Source organism: Abramis brama (genome assembly GCF_963993115.1).
Source record: "Abramis brama genome assembly, chromosome: 23".
Classification (NCBI taxonomy): Eukaryota; Metazoa; Chordata; class Actinopteri; order Cypriniformes; family Leuciscidae; genus Abramis; species Abramis brama.
The window spans coordinates 3488770-3507311 of record NC_139985.1 but is presented as its reverse complement, the minus strand read 5'-3'; the positions used below and the strand labels follow the sequence as shown (position 1 = coordinate 3507311).

At 37.1% G+C, this 18542-nt stretch overlaps 1 protein-coding gene across 2 annotated transcripts; it reads right to left on the bottom strand.

Moving 5' to 3' along the window:
- Nucleotides 1-18243, bottom strand: tnfrsf1b (tumor necrosis factor receptor superfamily, member 1B). Of its 2 annotated transcripts, XR_014604264.1 has the most exons (10): nt 18087-18243; nt 12961-13057; nt 12714-12839; nt 9649-9801; nt 8215-8305; nt 7835-8124; nt 6110-6184; nt 5909-5943; nt 714-1585; nt 1-600 (listed from the first exon to the last, which is right to left on the bottom strand). XR_014604264.1 is itself a non-coding variant. In XM_084100730.1 (9 exons), exons 1-9 carry the CDS (start codon nt 18147-18149, stop codon nt 1187-1189), a joined length of 1329 nt encoding a protein of 442 aa, XP_083956856.1. In that variant the 5' UTR covers nt 18150-18243; the 3' UTR covers nt 1-1186. The 2 variants fall into 2 exon arrangements, 1 of the variants encoding a protein (XP_083956856.1); XM_084100730.1 differs by having other exon boundaries at nt 1-1585.
- Nucleotides 18244-18542: the final 299 nt, after the last annotated feature.

The window sequence follows — 18542 nt, the reverse complement described above, 5'->3', positions numbered from 1 at the left end:
TTATGAATAAAATTGGGTTTTATATGTGTATATGTATATGTATATACAAAATGTTACAATGACAACTTATTTACAACTTTAAAAACATAAAAAAATATCTATATACATATCTATCATCTTTGGCAATATACTTGGCAGTGCAATATATACAGTGTGTTGACTCTCTAATCTAACAAAAGTTTTGGACAGCCTGTGCTGCAACAGAAGGCTCTATTTCTCTATGTAATCCCTCCATTCACTGAGTCTTTATATTATAATGGGGGAAAAACAACAGGACATTAAAACACTGTGTAGGTTTGCAACTGGGGAGGTAGAGAAAATTACCACTGGGTGGCGCTAGCTTCATATATCTAAACAAATATATTTATTATTCATTAAAGGGATAGTTCACCCAAAAATGAAAATTCTGTCATCATTTACTCGCGTTGCTCTGTTGAACACAAAAGAAGATATTTCTGTAAGTATGCAAACTGCTGGTTAAAGAAAATACTATGGAAGTCAGTGGGGACCGAAGCGGTTTGGTTTCCGAAACTGTTTGGTTTCCAACATTCTTCAGAATATCTTTTAAATTCCACAGAACAAAGAAACGTTTAGAACATACTGAGGTTGAGTATATGATGACATATGGTGAACTGTCGCTTTAAGTCTTATTGGGTCAAAGACAATTACTAAATAAGTATAAACTATGACTTTTTATAACTATGAAACATCACTGATGTAAATAATTCACACTAGAGGTCGGCCAATATATCAACAAGGCCAATATTTGATATTTTAAATAATCAGCAATGTCGACTTCGCCTGTTTGGTGAATTCGTTTTGCAGGATAGAGCTTTGGTGGCATGAAGTCGGATGCACATTTTTCCAGCTGGTCCAGAAATTGTGTGTATGAGTAAGTTCCTATCATCATATGATGTGAAATTAAATCAGCCTTCAGTCACCCTGCTATACATCAGCATCGTATGGTGAAAAACACAAATTAGTGCTAAAGTAGTAATGTGAGCTTGTATATCAATCTATATGTTTTACATATCAGCCTTACATAATAATTTTTTTTTTAAAAGATGCAATAAATGTATTTTTTAAATCCCTGATTAACATTATATTGCATTACATTCGGGCATTTGGCAAATACATTTCTCTAAACATATACATTTCTTCAGTTGGCCTGATCGGTAACATCGGATCAGAAGGTACACGGGCCGCTCTCCTGCACTGACTGCAGAGCTTCTTTACCGTCCTCTTGCTGGCAGGATACACAGACCTCCTCTTGGGAAAGCGGCACCGGAGCTTCAGCGCGGGGTGTCAGTGCAGATGTGTTCATCGGGATGGAACAGGACGCCGTCGCCGGGTTCACCTGGCAGTTGAAGGTGGCCGTGATGCTGAGATTGACTAACGGGCTGGAGACGGACGGCAGCTCCTCCTGACTGATGCGTTCCAGCCAGTCTCCGCTGATGTGACTCTGGCTGGAGTCCGGCTGACTCTGGCTGTCCGATGAAGACATGGAGGGCTCCTTCTGGCACTTGTCGGCGGTTAATAGATGCTGACAATCAGGTATGTTGCTCTTTGAGGGATCCTGCTCTAACTAAAGAGGACAAGAGATGGAAAAAAATTAAATGAGGATGTGTGGAATACTGTATCCCACAATGCAATGTGCTCGATTAGAAATTCCATTTTCAAAACATTGGCTGCATCCATACTTCCCTTACTATATAGTAGGCGAAAAACAGTATGTGAGAAAAGTAGTATGTACGAATTCACAGTACTCATAAAAGAGTAGGAAAAAAGTACCCGGATGACCTACTACTTCTGGTCGGAATCTGAAGTGTGTGTACGATGGACACTTTACTATCCCATGAGGCCATGGGAGAGGATTTATGAATGGGAAGTGTAGCGACGCAACTGACGCTGGTTGGTCACATGATAATGACAACATTGCAAATGTAGTACGTCTAGATTACATTCATACTATATAGAACATACTTTTTTAGCGGAAATAAGTATGTGATTTCGGACGCAGACGTAATTTTATTGGATTAATGAAAAACTGCACAATAATCCTATTTATTTCTAATATATTAAATGTATGACACTGAATTATGCAATGTGGAAATTAGGTCATGTGAGGAATTAGTTTAGTGTGCTAAGCATTTCTTGTTGTACAACCCCATTTCCTGAAAAGTTGGGACATTTTGTAAAGTGCAATAAAATAAAGAATCTGTGATTTGATAATTTTCTTAAACCTTTACTTAACTGACAAAAGTACAAAGAAAAGATTTCCAATGTTTTCACTGATCAACTGAATTGTATTCTGTAAAGATAAACACATTTTGATTTGGATGGCTGCAACACACTCTGAAAAAGTTGAGATGGGGGGAAAATAAAAGTTAAAAGATTAGAGAATATCCAAGTTACACTGTTTAGAAAAAGCCCACAATAAGCAGGTGATTTGGCAATAGGTGAGGGTATCTTTATTGGGTATAAAAGGAGCATCTCAGTCTTTGCTTGTGTGGAAGAAATATTCATAGAATATTAGACATATGATGGTAATTAGATTAATGTAGTGTCCATACATCTGTATGACCTTGTATATGACCTGACAAAAGTAAATCTGTGACTAAGTGTATGACCGAGACAGAGGGTCTCTATTCAAGGGTACAATATGATAGACAAATGTAAACAATGTGTTAGTTATGGCTGAGACATATCTTCATTTAGCCTTGAGAAACAACCTTGGAGGAGGAACAACTATAAAGGAGGAAGGATGCCCTGTCACTCTGCAGCCACTTTGTATGACTGTATGATTGCTGACCTTTTCTTGCAAGGGAATAAATCATCTTTAAAGACAATTGTTACATGTTTGTAGTATTAGAAAATTGTTTGCCACCACAGCTTGCAAAGATAGGTCATGGTTCACCACCAAGTTTCATTAGAGAACATTTTTCAATGCAAAATTGCAGACAATTTGTGTTTTTCACCATCTACCATTCATAATACTGTGAAAAGAATCAGGGAATCCAGAGAAATCTCAGGCTTTGTAGGGCGAGACAAGAAGGCGTCACCATCAAACCCTCAGATGGCACTGCATGAGAAACCATAATGCTACTCTGTTAAATATAGCCACATGGGCTCGGGAGTATTTTGGAAAACCGTCACTTAACACAGTCTGCTGCTGCATCAAGAAATGCCACTTGAATCTCTGTAATGCCAGGAGAAAGCTATACATCAGTTCTAAGCAGAGATGTCGTCGAGTTCACTGGGCCCGAGCTCATCTCAGATGATCTAAAAGACAGAGGAAATGTGTGCTGTGGTCCGATGAGTCCATGTTTCAGCTTGTTTTTGGGGAAAAACAAATAATGAGTTCTCAGTCCCAAGGAAAAAAGGGACCATCCAGACTTTCATCAGCGCCAGGTGCAAAAGCAAACATCTGTCATAGTGCAGAGGTGAATCAGTGCAAACGGCGGGGGTGATTTGTGTGGAAGTGTGTGAAGGTATTGCTGACGTGGGGGCGTATATTCAGATTGAACAGAGATGTGTCACGGTATCAAGATCACATCTTTCCTGGGAAGCAAGACAAAGCCAGGCTCATTCAGCAAATGCTACATACGAGTGGTTTATAGACACTCCTACACCATAGTATGTACGTATGACTCATGTATGACCCATCGTGTAAAGGAGAATCAGATAATGATGACCACTTTTGTTTTTGTAACATATGAAAATCATATTTCGTATGTTACAAAAACAGCCTTTTTCCACCTTAGAAACATTGCTAAGCTACGTAATATGCTATCAGTTTCTGATGCAGAAAAGTTAGTTCATGCATTCATGACCTCGAGACTAGATTACTGTAATGCTTTATTAGCCGGTTGTCCTGCATCCTCAATAAACAAGCTACAGTTAGTCCAAAATGCAGCCGCTAGAGTTCTTACTAGATCAAGAAAATATGATCATATAACACCGATTTTATCATCACTACATTGGCTACCTATAAAGTTCCGTATTAATTATAAGTTATTGCTACTGACTTATAAAGCCCTAAACGGCTTAGCTCCAGTCTATTTAGCGGATCTTCTATCGCCCTATAATCCATCGCGCTCTTTAAGATCAATAAATTCGAGGCTTTTGGTCATACCTAGGATATCCAGATCAACCAAAGGAGGGAGAGCATTTTCACATTTGGCTCCGAAACTCTGGAATAGTCTTCCTGATACTGTTCGTTGCTCGGACTCGCTCTCCCAGTTTAAAACTAGATTAAAGACGCATCTTTTCGGCCAGGCATTCATATAATATTGTTAATCTTACAGTTCACACTACAATCCGGCCTCTAGTTCATAAATGCCAGAGGAGAACTGGCCCCCGACTGAGCCTGGGTTCTCCCAAGGTTTTTTTTTTTCTCCATTAGGTCACCTGATGGAGTTTTAGGACACCATTAGGTCACTTGATGGAGTTTTTTCGGTTCCTTGCCACTGTTGCCTTTGGCTTGCTCAGTTGGGGATATTTTAGGGATATTTAATTTTATTCTATCAATCAATAAATTCCACTAGAAACGAACCTTGTTGTATTATTTTATTTTAATTTAATACTGTGAAGCTGCTTTGATACAATAATAGGTTTATTTAACAACAGAAATTAAATAATCAAATGTAAAAATAAAACACTGCTTAGTTTTCACTGTATGAATTATATATATACTGATTCTTATTAAAGCTACAAAAGTTATTTAGCCAAGAGCAGTGAGTGATTTTCTCTTTGTCTTTTGTTCATGACCACAGTTATTGCAAGCTGTTGCTATATGCATATCGCGATATATGCATTTACATACATATATATGAAGAGTTCAGATGCAAAAGCCTCTAAGTGCCATCTGAAAATTTCTTCTAGAATGATAATTTTTATCAAGCTTGTATATTTAAGTTCAGTAATTTCAATTAAATTACAATTAATAGGTAATTTTCATTGCCATTTAAGTGAAATTACTGAACTTAAATATAGGAGCTTGATAAAAAATTATCATTCTAGAAGAAAATTTCAGATGGCACTTAGAGGCTTTTGCATCTGAACTCTTCATATATACATTATATACATACATTTGCGATATTTCGATATATTGTGCAGCCCTAATGACCACAGTCTGTTAAGCAGCTGTCTTCTATCAAGCCAGATTGGGTAAAAATTCCACTTGTAGAAGTTAGTATCCTCAGTTCCCGAACAATTAAAAAGTGTAATTAAAAGGAAAGATGATGGGACACAGTGGTAAACATGCCTCTGTCCCAACTTATTTGGAGTGTGTTGCAGCCATCAAAATCCAAATGTGTTTATCTTTACAAAATACAATAAAGATGATCAGTGAAAACATTGGAAATCTTTTCTTTGTGCTTTAGTCAGGTAAATAAAGGTTGGTTTGTACACTCGTTATTGCGGTGCATTGTGGGATTGAATGAGTGCACTTAATAACGTCCAATATGGTTTCGGACACCACCACAAATGGCTATCTCCTTCAATAGTGCCCTATTTAAGGGAATATGGTCGAGTTCAGACACAGCCTTATTATATCTCTACTTGCCAGAAATAGTAAGAGTAGTATGCTAATATGCTTATCCTTTATATGTAACAAAACAAGATATATAGACTTACTATATCTTTATATGGCAGAAATAGTATTAGTACAATAGTATTATGATGGTATGCTATTCAGAATTTAGGCTTGTTGATTGGAGAACCTAAACTTTACATTAACATTGTGCTGGTAGTTTACCTTTTTTACTAGTGGTTTACCTTGTTTGATAGTAAAGCTACACCAAAATAATTGCTTTAAACATACTATTTTCTTTTTTTTTAATTATTTAAAAAAATAGTATGTAGTACATAGTACATACTGTGCAGTATGCACTTTAAAAAAACGTACCTTTTTGACCCCTGTGATTGGAACTTTGCGTTCACCTGCAGGAGAAAGTTAGAGAAAGACGTCACCGAAAGCATAAAAAAGATCATGATAAAAAAAAAATTAAAAGTACCGAATCTGAAGCTAAAGAGCAGATAACATTTAACTGATCTACCAAAATTACTTCTTTGATCTCTTTATAATTGAAATGAAAACCCACACTACCTTTTCTCTTTCGTAACATGCAAGTAATCCCCATCACTGCCAGCGTCAGCAAAACCAGAACACCACAAACAATGACTGAGGAGAAGACAGACCACAGATGAAACAATGAAAAGGTTACAAGTGACAGAAAGGAAGGAAATGCATGACAGAGAATTTAAAATTTCAAACATCGTCACAAGCAAGGCATCAAAAAGTGACTTTTTCAGTTCTTTCCCTCATACTTAAGTCTTGTATGTTTGTTTTTTTGTCTGATTTAAAAAAAAAAAAAAAGCATCAAATCAAAGCTTGTAATGTTATAATTCACCTGTAGCTGATTGTTTTGGTTCATGGCTTATAACTGGTGGTTGATTATGATTTCACTTTTCTAACTTTAGTTAGTGTGTAATGTTGCTGTTTGAGCATAAACAACATCTGCAAAGTTACAACGCTCAAAGTTCAAAGCAAAGGGAGATATTTGCTTTTAAAGAAATCGCTTTTTAAGGACTACAACAAACGGCTGGTAGAGACTACACGACATTCCTCCCGGGTTAGTGACATCACCAACCCTAAAATGTACATAAACCCCGCCCCCTGAACACGATTTAGATTATCATGACAGAATATGCTAATCAATGACTAGAAGATAACTACACATAAGCTACATAAATACACCAACTAACCATTCAGAAACATCCTGTTGCTTCTACATGTTGTCTCTTTTTCTTGAGTCTCACCATCATTGTCTGAAATCGGATTGAACATAAAAGGCTAAAAGTTTTAGAAATTTTCAGTGCATGTGTGTGTGAGGTAAAAGGACACAAGCTCTTGAAGCTCCGCCCTCTGTGCCGGGAGCAGCAGCTCATTTGCATTTAAAGGGGCAGACACAAAAACGGTGCGTTTTTGCTCACCCTCAAAAAGTGAATAAACAAACTTTAACATGCTATATAAAAATATCTGTGGGGTATTTTGAGCTAAAACTTCACACACACACTCTGGGGACATCAGAGACTTATTTTACATCTTGTGAAAAGGGCATTATACCACCCCTTTAACAAAACGTATAAATCCTATTGAAATACTAAAATAAGTTGGTGGGACTATTGCACTCTATTAAGTTGCGTTCTGGAATACTTGATTCTGATTGGTTTGATCATAGCATTCTGCAGTAAAATATTTGTTCTTAAAGGGATACTTCACCGATTAGCATTAAGCTTTGTATCAGTAGAAACCCGGTAGTTTCGAATGACGTGCTTCCCTCCCTCATGTCCCCCTGAGACGAGAGATTTCTATATTGTGTGTCTGGAGAAAAACCTCAGATGATGCAAAAATCGTCATTTAGCGTCATCTCAGGCTTTTTTGTCCAGAGGCGAGAGACTACAGCCAGTAGGAGGAGCTCGTTCCGCATGTTTTCAACCCGCCCATAGGGGGATCTCACGATAAAACGCCGTCTTTTCAGTTTCGAGTAACTAGTAGCCTAGTTGTATCATTTCTCCCGACACTGCCCTCTGTAACCGGTAGGCGTGGCTTGGGAGTGTCCTCGTAGGGCAGCGAAGCAAGTGCATTCTGGGAGTTGTTGTCTTTCATCCACATGAGCCAAAAATACATTTTCCGGCTTTTCTCAGTCTAGAAGGCACCAACTTCTAAAATAATTTCACATTTCTACTACATAAATGATCCTATTTAAATAAACATGGTACTTTCATAAGGTTTGTAAACTAAATTCGAATGAAATTGCCTCATATTTACCAGTGCAGTAGATCATAATCGAGGTATCTGGTTTAGGGTCTATTGTGGTTAGATTCTCTGGTGTGCTTGGCGTCATGCTGCTCGATGGAAGCAGAGATGGTGTGGTGGTCGTGTTCATTTGCTGCACTTTCTCCTTTGGACTTGGACTGGAATTGATTCCTCTTGGGTGAGGATGCATTGATGAAATCTGAAGAGAAACCTCTGTTGTTGTTGTTGATGCGGGTTGTGTCATATCACACTGTGTGTCAGCTTTAGAGTCGCCAGCAATTAAAACTGAACCGCCATTGCATCTAACAGAGAAAAAAAAAAAAAGACAAATAAGCCGTATGCATTGGTGTTGATTTGTAAGTAATGATTCTTTCTTTCCATTCACATCTTACTTTGTGTGTGGTTGACAGATCTCAGCATTACTGCGGTTTGAAAACGTTCCAGTCGGACAGGCTTCACACTTGACATCAGCTTTAGATGATCCTGCATTCACAAACACAAGGATGATGCCACATATAACTGGTCTACTGAAACAAATATTCACATACAGTACAGGCCAAAAGTTTGGAAACATTACTATTTTTAATGTTTTTGAAAGAAGTTTCTTCTGCTCATCAAGCCTGCATTTATTTGATCAAAAATACAGAAAAAAAAGTAATATTGTGATATATTATTACAATTTAAAATAATTGGTTTTCAATTTATTATACTTTAAATTATCATTTATTTCTGTGATCAAAGCTGAATTTTCAGGATCATTACTCCAGTCTATCACATGATCCTTTAGAAATCATTCTAATATGATGATTCATTATCAAAGTTGGAAACAGTTCTGCTGCTTAATATTTTTTCATAACCTGTGATACTTTTTTAGGATACTTTGATGAATAAAAAGTAAAAAAATAAAAATAAAAATAAATAAAAAGAAGCACATTTTTTAAAAATAGAAATCTTTTGTAACAACAATATACACTACTGGTCAGTAATTTGGGGTCAGTATTTTTTTTTCTTTCTTTTTTTGAAGTAAATCAATACTTTTATTCAGCAAGGATGTGTTAAATTGATAAAAAGTGATAGTAAAGAAGATTTATATTATTAGAAAATATATATATATATTTTTGAATAAATGCAGTTCTTTTTAACCTTTTATTCATCAAATATATTAGGCAGCAGAACTGTTTCCAACACTCATAATAAATCAGAATATGAGATGATTTCTAAAGGATCATGTGATAGACTGGATGTCACATGTGACACTGAAGACTGGAGTAATGATGCTGAAAATTCAGCTTTGCATCACAGAAATAAATGATAATTTAAAAGTATAATACATTGAAAACCAATTATTTTAAATTGTAATAATATATCACAATATTGCACTTTTTTCTGTATTTTCAATCAAATAAATGCAGGCTTGATGAGCAGAAGAAACTTCTTTCAAAAACATTAAAAATAGCAATGTTTCCAAACTTTTGGCCTGTACTGTACATTATCAAATGGCTTTATGGTAAATTAATGCATTTCCCATTGAAACAAACAGCTTTTTATAAAGCAAGTAACCAGCAAGCATTTGCTACATGTTGTTTTAGTGATTATAGAAATTAAGGGGAGAAGCATTCGTAATCTGGAGAGCATTTTATTTGACAAAAGTTGAATGAGTCATCAATATTTTTTTAATTTTCCCAAAAGAGAGTGTAAATGTTAGATGTTAATGTGTGCTAAAAATTTATTTCATCAACAGACATAAATGCTACAAGTCTCCAATTCTGGCTTCCCAGGCTCTTATAGTGTTTATGTACAGTAGGTAGATTATGTTTGCCTCTTACCGTTTCTGATGATGAGTTGACCAGGTTTGCAGATTTTATATTTTCTACACTGATCACATTCAGAAACAGTGGCCACACAGGTCCATCCAGGCTTGCAAATGCAAACAGCTTGGGTATCAGCGGAGCAATTCTTATGATAAACCAGTCCTTTCTCTAACAAGAAGAATTGAACAGCAACAATTCAATAAGAAATTCAGTTGGGGAAAAAAAGAAATAAATATTTTTATACAAGTAAATTCGGTGTTCACGTACACAAAACACCCGTCACAAAGTCGGTTATGTCTTAAGCGAAAGTAAACAGTTGAGAGAGAAATCTGATGTGTATCATTATATCGGATCCGTTCATTAGGTCTTAAAATGACAGCAGCCTATACAAATCTGATGATGTCCATGTCATTAATATTAATCAAACAACAAAACACATCTTGAGAAAGATGAACATGTTTAATTTATACAGTGAACACTTTTTTTTCTGTGGTATCGAAGTACTTAAATGTAAAAGTTTTATGACTGAACTATATATTTAACTATATTATTTAAAATTGACTAAAAATTAGCATTTATTAATCTTTTGTTAATTTCAATATTTACTAACATGAACAGATGTATTTTTATAAATTAAAGTTAATAAAGATGAATAAATGCTGTTAATAAATGTATTGCAAATTGTTAGTAAATGCAAAGTGTTACTGCAAATGCTCACATGAGCAATTTTGTGGAAATCAGCATGCAGTTTGTTTAATCTGTACATTTTATATTTTAATTTGTAATTTTCTAATATTTAAAGGAATAGTTCATCAAAAAATGCAAATTCTCTTATCATTTACACAAATCATACTGTAGTTTTGTGTGAAGAATAGTCAGAAATTCACTGATAACCTTCACCTCTGTATGCTCATATTAGGATTACACAGATTATACTTGAAACAGTCATATGGACTACTTTATGGAGCTTTTTGTAATTTTTGTTGCTTGACAGCCTCTAATCACTATTCACTTTCACTGTACAGAAAATTGAAGTGTGAAAATTGTGCTAAATATCTCCATTTGTAGTTTATTAAAGGGTCATGAAACCCTAAACCACATTTTCTGAGATTTTAACAGAGGTATGTGTGTTGAACACCATTGAAGACAATGTTAGCATCTGTTAGATTTAATAGTAGGGGGAAAATGGTAAAATTTTAGTATTTTTCCGCTATTTTCATCTTCCGGGTTTAAAAACTTCATCATGTCCACATCACAGGCTGTGACGTGGCAGAGCACGATAGTACTTTGTTAGTCTCAGCCTCAGACGTCACGCCCACGGAACGTTGGCTGAACGTCTGATGCATATGGCACACTTTTCTGGAAACACTTCAGGAGTTTCGAAGTCGCGAACTGATTGGTTGAATTCTACAGGATGTCCGGGAGACGTGTGTGTCGCATTCTTTATCGGCCCGCCTGGAAACAAATGCTGTGATGCCAAAACCCCTCGTGGAAGAAGAAAGCCGTTGTGTTTACAACTGTGGCAATGAGCGCTTGCCAGGATCAATTAAACGCTGGATTTTCAAAAAGTATATGAAGTTCGCGGCTCCATTGTTGCAGTAAACTTGCACAACGTTCTTGAATGAATAATTTATTAGGTGCACACCGGTCTGTTATTGTAGGGACGTCGACATTATATTGCCACGCCCCTAAACATGACGCGGAACAAAGCGAACTGTGATTGGTTGCGTTACATGTCAGTCAAACGTCCTCTTGGGCGGTCCTTGGCCAAGAAAAGCTGCGATAGAGTCCAGACCTTCAGCCGTCAGTCTGAAGGTCTGGCTACGCGAGACTAGTACTTTGTTGACTCATCGGTGTCTCATAATTATTCATGAGACTGAGTTTTCTTATCCAATGAGAAGACACTGGCTCTTAATTATTCATGACACCACGTGGAACCAATGACAGACATGTCAAACTGTGTGATATCGCGTAGTAGATGAGAGATCATGATGGGACGCGCGTTTGTTTTCGTGGTGCAAAAGTTCCAGTGCATCTTTCCCCGCGATGCTGCCAGGGCTAGACTCTGGCTGCGGGCGGTTGGTTGGCCATCAATCACGGACACATCTAAACTATGTGTGTGTAGCAACCATTCAACTGGAGAATGGTGGACTTAATCGGCCTTGTAACGTTACACCAATGCAGTTTCGTCTTGCGAGTGATGTGGTCCCGAGGACTTTTCTATCGCTTCAGAGGTGTGTGTGTGTGTGTGTCTAAAATGTAACCCTGACCGTTTTACTTGCCTTTTGTTAAATAATCACTCGTTATTAAACTTTAGATATTTCGATAATACCTCAATTGTATCGTATGCTTAATGTGTGCAAATTTCTGTCACTGTTCATGTTTATTATGTGGGTTTAGGGGTCGCGTAGATCTAGGCTGTGTACGGAAAGGTTTTTTTGTTTTGTTTTTTTTTTAGCGGAAAATTTATTATTTTCAAATATATGCATTTATAGTTTGTATATAAACAAATATATATTTTATAATGACATAATTATACATATGCATGTACAGTTATATGTTTTAAATTCAATTATGATTACTGTAGGCTAATATAGCAGTGCATTCAGTTACTTTTGAAAGGACAAAAATAAGGTGTCAGTGTATTTCATTAGACTTTAGCTTTGCCAGCAAAAAAAAAAAAAAAAAAGCATTTCCTCATGTTTTACCACTGATTTTTAGTGACAGTCGATATGCATGAGCCAGTGGCGATGACAGTTACCCCCCCCCCCCCCCCCCCCCCGCCCCCTGCCCCCTGCCGTGCCATACCACACCCAATCCCCTCCCTTCTTATCACAGCCATCCAGGCCCATTTAAGTTGCATTTTTCAAAAAGATTGTGAGCTAGACTTGAGCTGAAAGAGGGGGGTTTCATGACCCTTTAAAGAAAGAAAATCTTCAATGGTTCGGAAGGACAAGAGGAAGAGTAAATGATGACGGAATAATTTTTATGATAAACTATCCCTCAAAGATATATTCCAATGAATGCTAAAAACTAGCCTTTTTGATTCTGGGGTGATTTTATTAAAATAGTTGACTCACCATATTTACAACGTTGACAGGAGAAACAATTGCGATAATGGTTAAATCGATCCGAGTACTGTCCATCTTGACAGGGCGCACAGATGGTGTCTGAATTGATAGTGCACTCCTTATCCAGACGTGTTCCTACAATAAATATGAATATGTCAGAACCTGCAGTCGTTTCTAAGCGTTTGAATACAAATGGTTACAATCTGTCCTATCGTGGTAAAAACAGAAACATCTGTAATCTTGTTTTACAACCTACCTGGTTTGCATCTACTGCAGCATATTTGCAGATTTTTTTGGTAATATTCAGTGGTTGTGTTGTCACATGCTCCATTTGAGCTATATGGAAGTGGTGCCTATGAACACAAAGAGACAAAGCCAAAAATATCAGACAGTGACATTTTCCTTGAATTATCAAGAACTGATACTTGGACATGTCATGTGGCTTGTTAGCAAAACAGTGTGCATAATTTCCTCCTATAAGTCTTTTCTCAAGGACGCCAACGCTGCTACTATTAGGGTAATTAGTGCGGGACTGATACAGCTTTTATACAAGGTTCACTGACATGACGAAACATGTGAAAAACAGAGTAACTAGTCTCAGATCTGCACTCGTCAGCTACAAAACAAGTCAAAAACTACAACAAAGAGTCTCAGTAACGAGTGACAGACGAGTGATATTTAAGCCAGGCCAATTAACAAGCTCATATTTATTTAGTCTACCAACATTGACAAATCCATTGCATATGAAAAACTGTTTTATTTCAGCAAAAATATTACTGTGTTCATTTAATTTCTGAAACTGTGCCATATAGGAATCACTATCAAACACTGAAAAGCTCACATGGTCAACCACTAATTTAACACACACAAACCCTACTATCCGTTTTGACAAATGTGGGTTCTTCAATGTGGTTGCTGATATGTAAATATAGATCATATAAATACAATACAATAGACTGAAAGGAAAAGGAATATACATATCCATACATACACACACACACACACACACACACATATACATATACACACACACACATATACACACACACACTAATCTCCCTTAACCTTCCCAGTGCAAAGGTGAACCACACGCACAGCTGGAAACTGATATGAATGGCCAAATTGGGCCAAAGGCAGTGGAGAGTGGCAAAGATCAAAGCTTGTTGTTTTTCTGTCCTATAATAATCTTATGACCAATAGACTGATATCCTGAGCTTTGCACGCATGCAGAATCTCCAGCAGTTTTCTGTCTGAGTGCAGAAGGTTTCCAACGCACAACTCCAAATGATAAACACCGACCGAGGGGAAGGAAGGTGGAGCAAAGGAGGACAAAAGCAGAAGTGATATCAGAGGGAAATTATTAGCTAGCTAAATGATAATATACAAATTGGCGAGGGAGAAACAATAATGACCGGGAAACTCAGATCGGGAAACCTGACAAACTGTTTAGTGGAAAAGCAAGGGACTTTTGCAAATCATCGGGAACTTTTTGACTGCTTAGTCATGCTTGAATTTGTTTATGTGTTTTCAAAACCAGCCACACATAAAATATACCAAGAGGTGATTTATAATATCTAACGATATGTAGAATCTTGCTAGATTGTTTGATATCCACATGGATGAATATAACAGAGCATATTATCGAGATCACATCTAAGCCCTAATCAAATGTAAAAAAAAATATTATTTTATGCCTAAAGAAAGTTATGCACCAGTCAAGAGTGAATATGTTTGCATTGAGCTCCTATAGCAGGGGTTTCCAATCCTGCACTGCACTCAGAGTTCAGGTGTGTTGGACTTTAAAGGATTAGTTCACCCCAAAATGAAAATTTCCTAATAATTTACTCACCCCAATGCCATCCAAGATATCCATGTCTTTCTTTCCTCAGTGGGAGAGAAATTATGTTTTTTTAGGAAAACATTTCTGGATTATTCTTCTAACAATGGACTTCATTGGTTACCATCGTTTTTAAGTCCAAATCAATGCAGTTTCAGAAGTCTTTGAAGTGTTTAAACGGGCTGTATGCGATCACAGCTGAAGAAGAGGTTGTTATCTAGCGAAACGATAGGTCATTTTCAAAAAAATTATAATTTATAGACTTTTTACCTTCAATAGTTCGGATTGAGCTGATCAACAAACGGACAGGGAACTACGTCATCACGTTGAAAGGTCACGCCGGCGCCAGCAGAAGTACCGCCCCACTGTTTACAATGCGACCGTACATAGGACGATAGTTCAAATAGTATTGTTTGCTATTATATATATAGTAATAGTATTCAGTGAATATGAATATGAATAGTATATGAATAACATTCTGATGAATATGAATAGTAGTTCAAATAGTATTGCTGGCGTGACCAATGAAGTCCGTGATTTGGACTTAAAAACGATGGTAACCAATGAAGTCCATTGTTAGAAGAAAAATCCAGAAATGTTTTCCTCAAAAAACGAGGACGAGGATTCGATTAGAACTACAAACACGAGTAAAATGTGTTGGGGACGGTTAAGTAGAGAGGTTTAGATAAAGGGGTTTCAGTGATTAATTATCAGTATCCAACCAGACAAAAACATATTTATTCAATGTTATCCACATTATATTTCATCTGCAACTGCATTGTGAACTTTTATAAAGATACGTTTGGTCATTCACTTTTAAATGCATCATAATGCAAATTACAAACACATGAGGAAAGTTTCTGCTGAGGAAAGAGAAACACATTTCTATAAGATACGGAAGGGAATTAAATTGAATGTGGAGGATTTTAACGTGACAAGATTATTGACAAGATGCGACAGAGCTGTCCGTTAAAGTCGCAATTATGACAAAGTAGTATGTCCAAAGCTGTATACTCTACTGCTACACACTCAAAAGTGTGTACTTTTTCTTCACAAAAACAGGACATACTTTTAGGGCATAGTATAAGAATGCGAATTGGGATCCAGCAAAGGTCTTTCTAGGCATACTAGAAACTTCCAGGTAGGTGTGTTGAGGAAAGTTGGAGCTAAACTTTGCAGGACAATGGCCAAACAGGAGCAGGAACAAGAAACAAGTTACATATGAAATCATTACAAAACATATTTCACATTCAAAGGTCAAGGTATTTCCCAGTGTGAACAATCAAACAGTTAAAGATGGATTTAGCATAATCCCTCATAGATCTGAAAATACAACCCTGAGCACATTTGTACAGCATTTATCGGCACTGTTACTGTCCGTGCTCCTAAAAAGGAAGTTGCTGGAGGATTGTACTTTCTGCCTCAGACCAAAATGCACAGAATGATCTAAGAGTTGTCGCAACTGAGTGTCACACTCAATTCATGTGGCGGGTTCATAAATGACTCATTTATAACTGAAAAGAAAAAGAGCTGGCCCAAGAAACTTATATGAGATGAAAAGACTAACTATTAACGTCAACTTCCAAATTTAAAAAAATCAAGCTTTTCAGCAGGAAATGCACATTCTGAGATAATCTTGCAGATTAGACGATACGAAAAACTACTGCATCATCTCTAAAACCACTGACGTCCTCTCAGATAAATGACAAACGCTTAAGATGTAGAGAGGAAATTGCTGAGGTGTGTTACTGGGAAACGACCCACATATACAGGCCAGCATACTTCCTCCATGCAACAGTGAGCTTTACTGAAGTCAGCCAAACAAGTAAAAGCCTATCACATCCATCTCTTAGCTGATAACAGTGGCAACACATTTTCACATCGCATGAAAAATGCATGCACGTATTTCTTGTTAAAAAGACTAAAACGTTGTCTGTAACCAATCAAAATCATTCAGTAATCTTTAATATACATGAATCATATCTTTTTATCATTTAAGCATGCTCTTTGTTCAGAGCTCCAGCACATTTCTCAGTCAAAGCAGTTTGTTCTCCCATGACCTACTGATCAAGAACAGCAAGTGGAACCTGCAGTGTAACTTTTTGAAAGGTTTGGTTGAGAGGTGAAATCAAGGCTGGTTAACAAGACTTCATTAGCATGCTCACTTGACTGTCTTGTTGCATGGTAAAGTACGCGGTTGTGTTCTAGTTAAACTGTGACATACGTGAACTCCCCACCCTCTCAATCTAGACCACAAGAGCTAGAACTAGGTAAGCATCTTATCGTCTATAGATGCCACACTTGGTTTTGAGATACTTGATGGATAAAACTGCTATCCATTTAGACCAGCACACTTTTATTGTTTTTATTTTCTCATTTATCATGTTCAAAAATACTGTCTAGATTGGTAGCTTTAGGCCTATAGGTTTTGCCTATGCCCACAGGTTTTGCCTATGCCCACGATGACTAAACATGTTTTAAAATACCTATGATGCTCAAGTTCACTAGTTTTCCCCATGTTATGCCCCCAAAATAAAAATAGTTGTAAGATACTTATGATGCTCAGCACAGTTTTTTAGGCAAAAGTGCTGTCTATGTAGGCAGTAATTTATGTTTTATTGTGCTCAAATATAACATCTAGGTAGGCAGGTCACTGGGTTTTTCCCATATGCATCATTCCAAAAAATACCGTCTATCTTAGCAGATTGTTGAGTTTTGCATATGCCCATGCTGACCAAAAATACAGACTATAGAGTGGTGCTTATACCCAAGATGCTGAAAATTCTGTCTAAATAGGCAGCAAACTATGTTTTAAGATACATATGATGCTAAAAAATGGCATTTAGGCAGGCAGTTCACTAGTTTTGCCCATGTTATGTGTGTAGGCACACTTGCTGTGAGATACAAGACACCCAAAAATGCTGTCTATGTAAGGCAGTACATCATGCTGTATGATGCCAAAATGTGCTATCTGGGGTTAGGCACTAGGCGGGTGACACAGGTCATTAGTTTTTCTTTCTCATGTCCATCTTTCTCACACTCACACTCACACACACGCACACACACACACGAGTGGTGGCCAAGATTCCCAAAATATTGTCTAAGTAGGCAGCACACTACATTTCAGATGCCTATAATACCTAAATAAGAAGTCACAGCATGTAACTCATTAGGTCACTAGGACACCCACAATGTTTACGTAGGCAGCACACTAGGGTTTGCATATGTCCAAACATGCAGCCTAGGTAGACAGCTACTATGTTGCCTCTGCACGTGATACCCCAAACAGTACGCAGCTCACTATATGAGACGTACCCAAAACACGCAACCTAGGCTGGAAGTTCCAACAGGAAAATAACTGAAAATAAATACATCCTTCATTTACGATACACATTTAGAATCCGAGAATAACTTTTGTTTTTCGTTTAGTGTTTTTCAGAAGTAGCTTTTCATGTCTATCAAAACACACTTGTGAAAGTAATTAGTATAAGAATGAATCATTACATTGCGTCTGTCAGCAACACACATATAAACCTGCTCGTTACCTTCCCCTCCGCCACGCGCCACACCGCCGTCATAAATAATAACCTTGAGATGAGAATCAACATTATCCTTCAGCGACCCGCGCGACTGAATGCGAACTGACCATCACGCGCTGCGCGTCCCGGAAATGTTGCACGACAATCCCCCTGCATGCATGTAACCAGGAAGCGACGGCGTATGTGTGTGTGTGTGTGACACACAAGACCTCTGAAGTCACGAGAAATGTATAAATAAATAAAAAATAAATAATAGTACGTAAATGAAGAAGAAATAAACAATAGCCTTTTCAGAACTATGTTTAGGTCACCAAGCTGATTTGTGAAGATTTTGAGACATTTTTCAGTTCAATCACTCAAATATTAAATTAGAAAACTGGCTTCATAATTATACATTTATGTTGTGTACAAATCCATCAGGTGTAGGCTACTGTTTTACTAGACCGGTAAACTGGGTGTGTG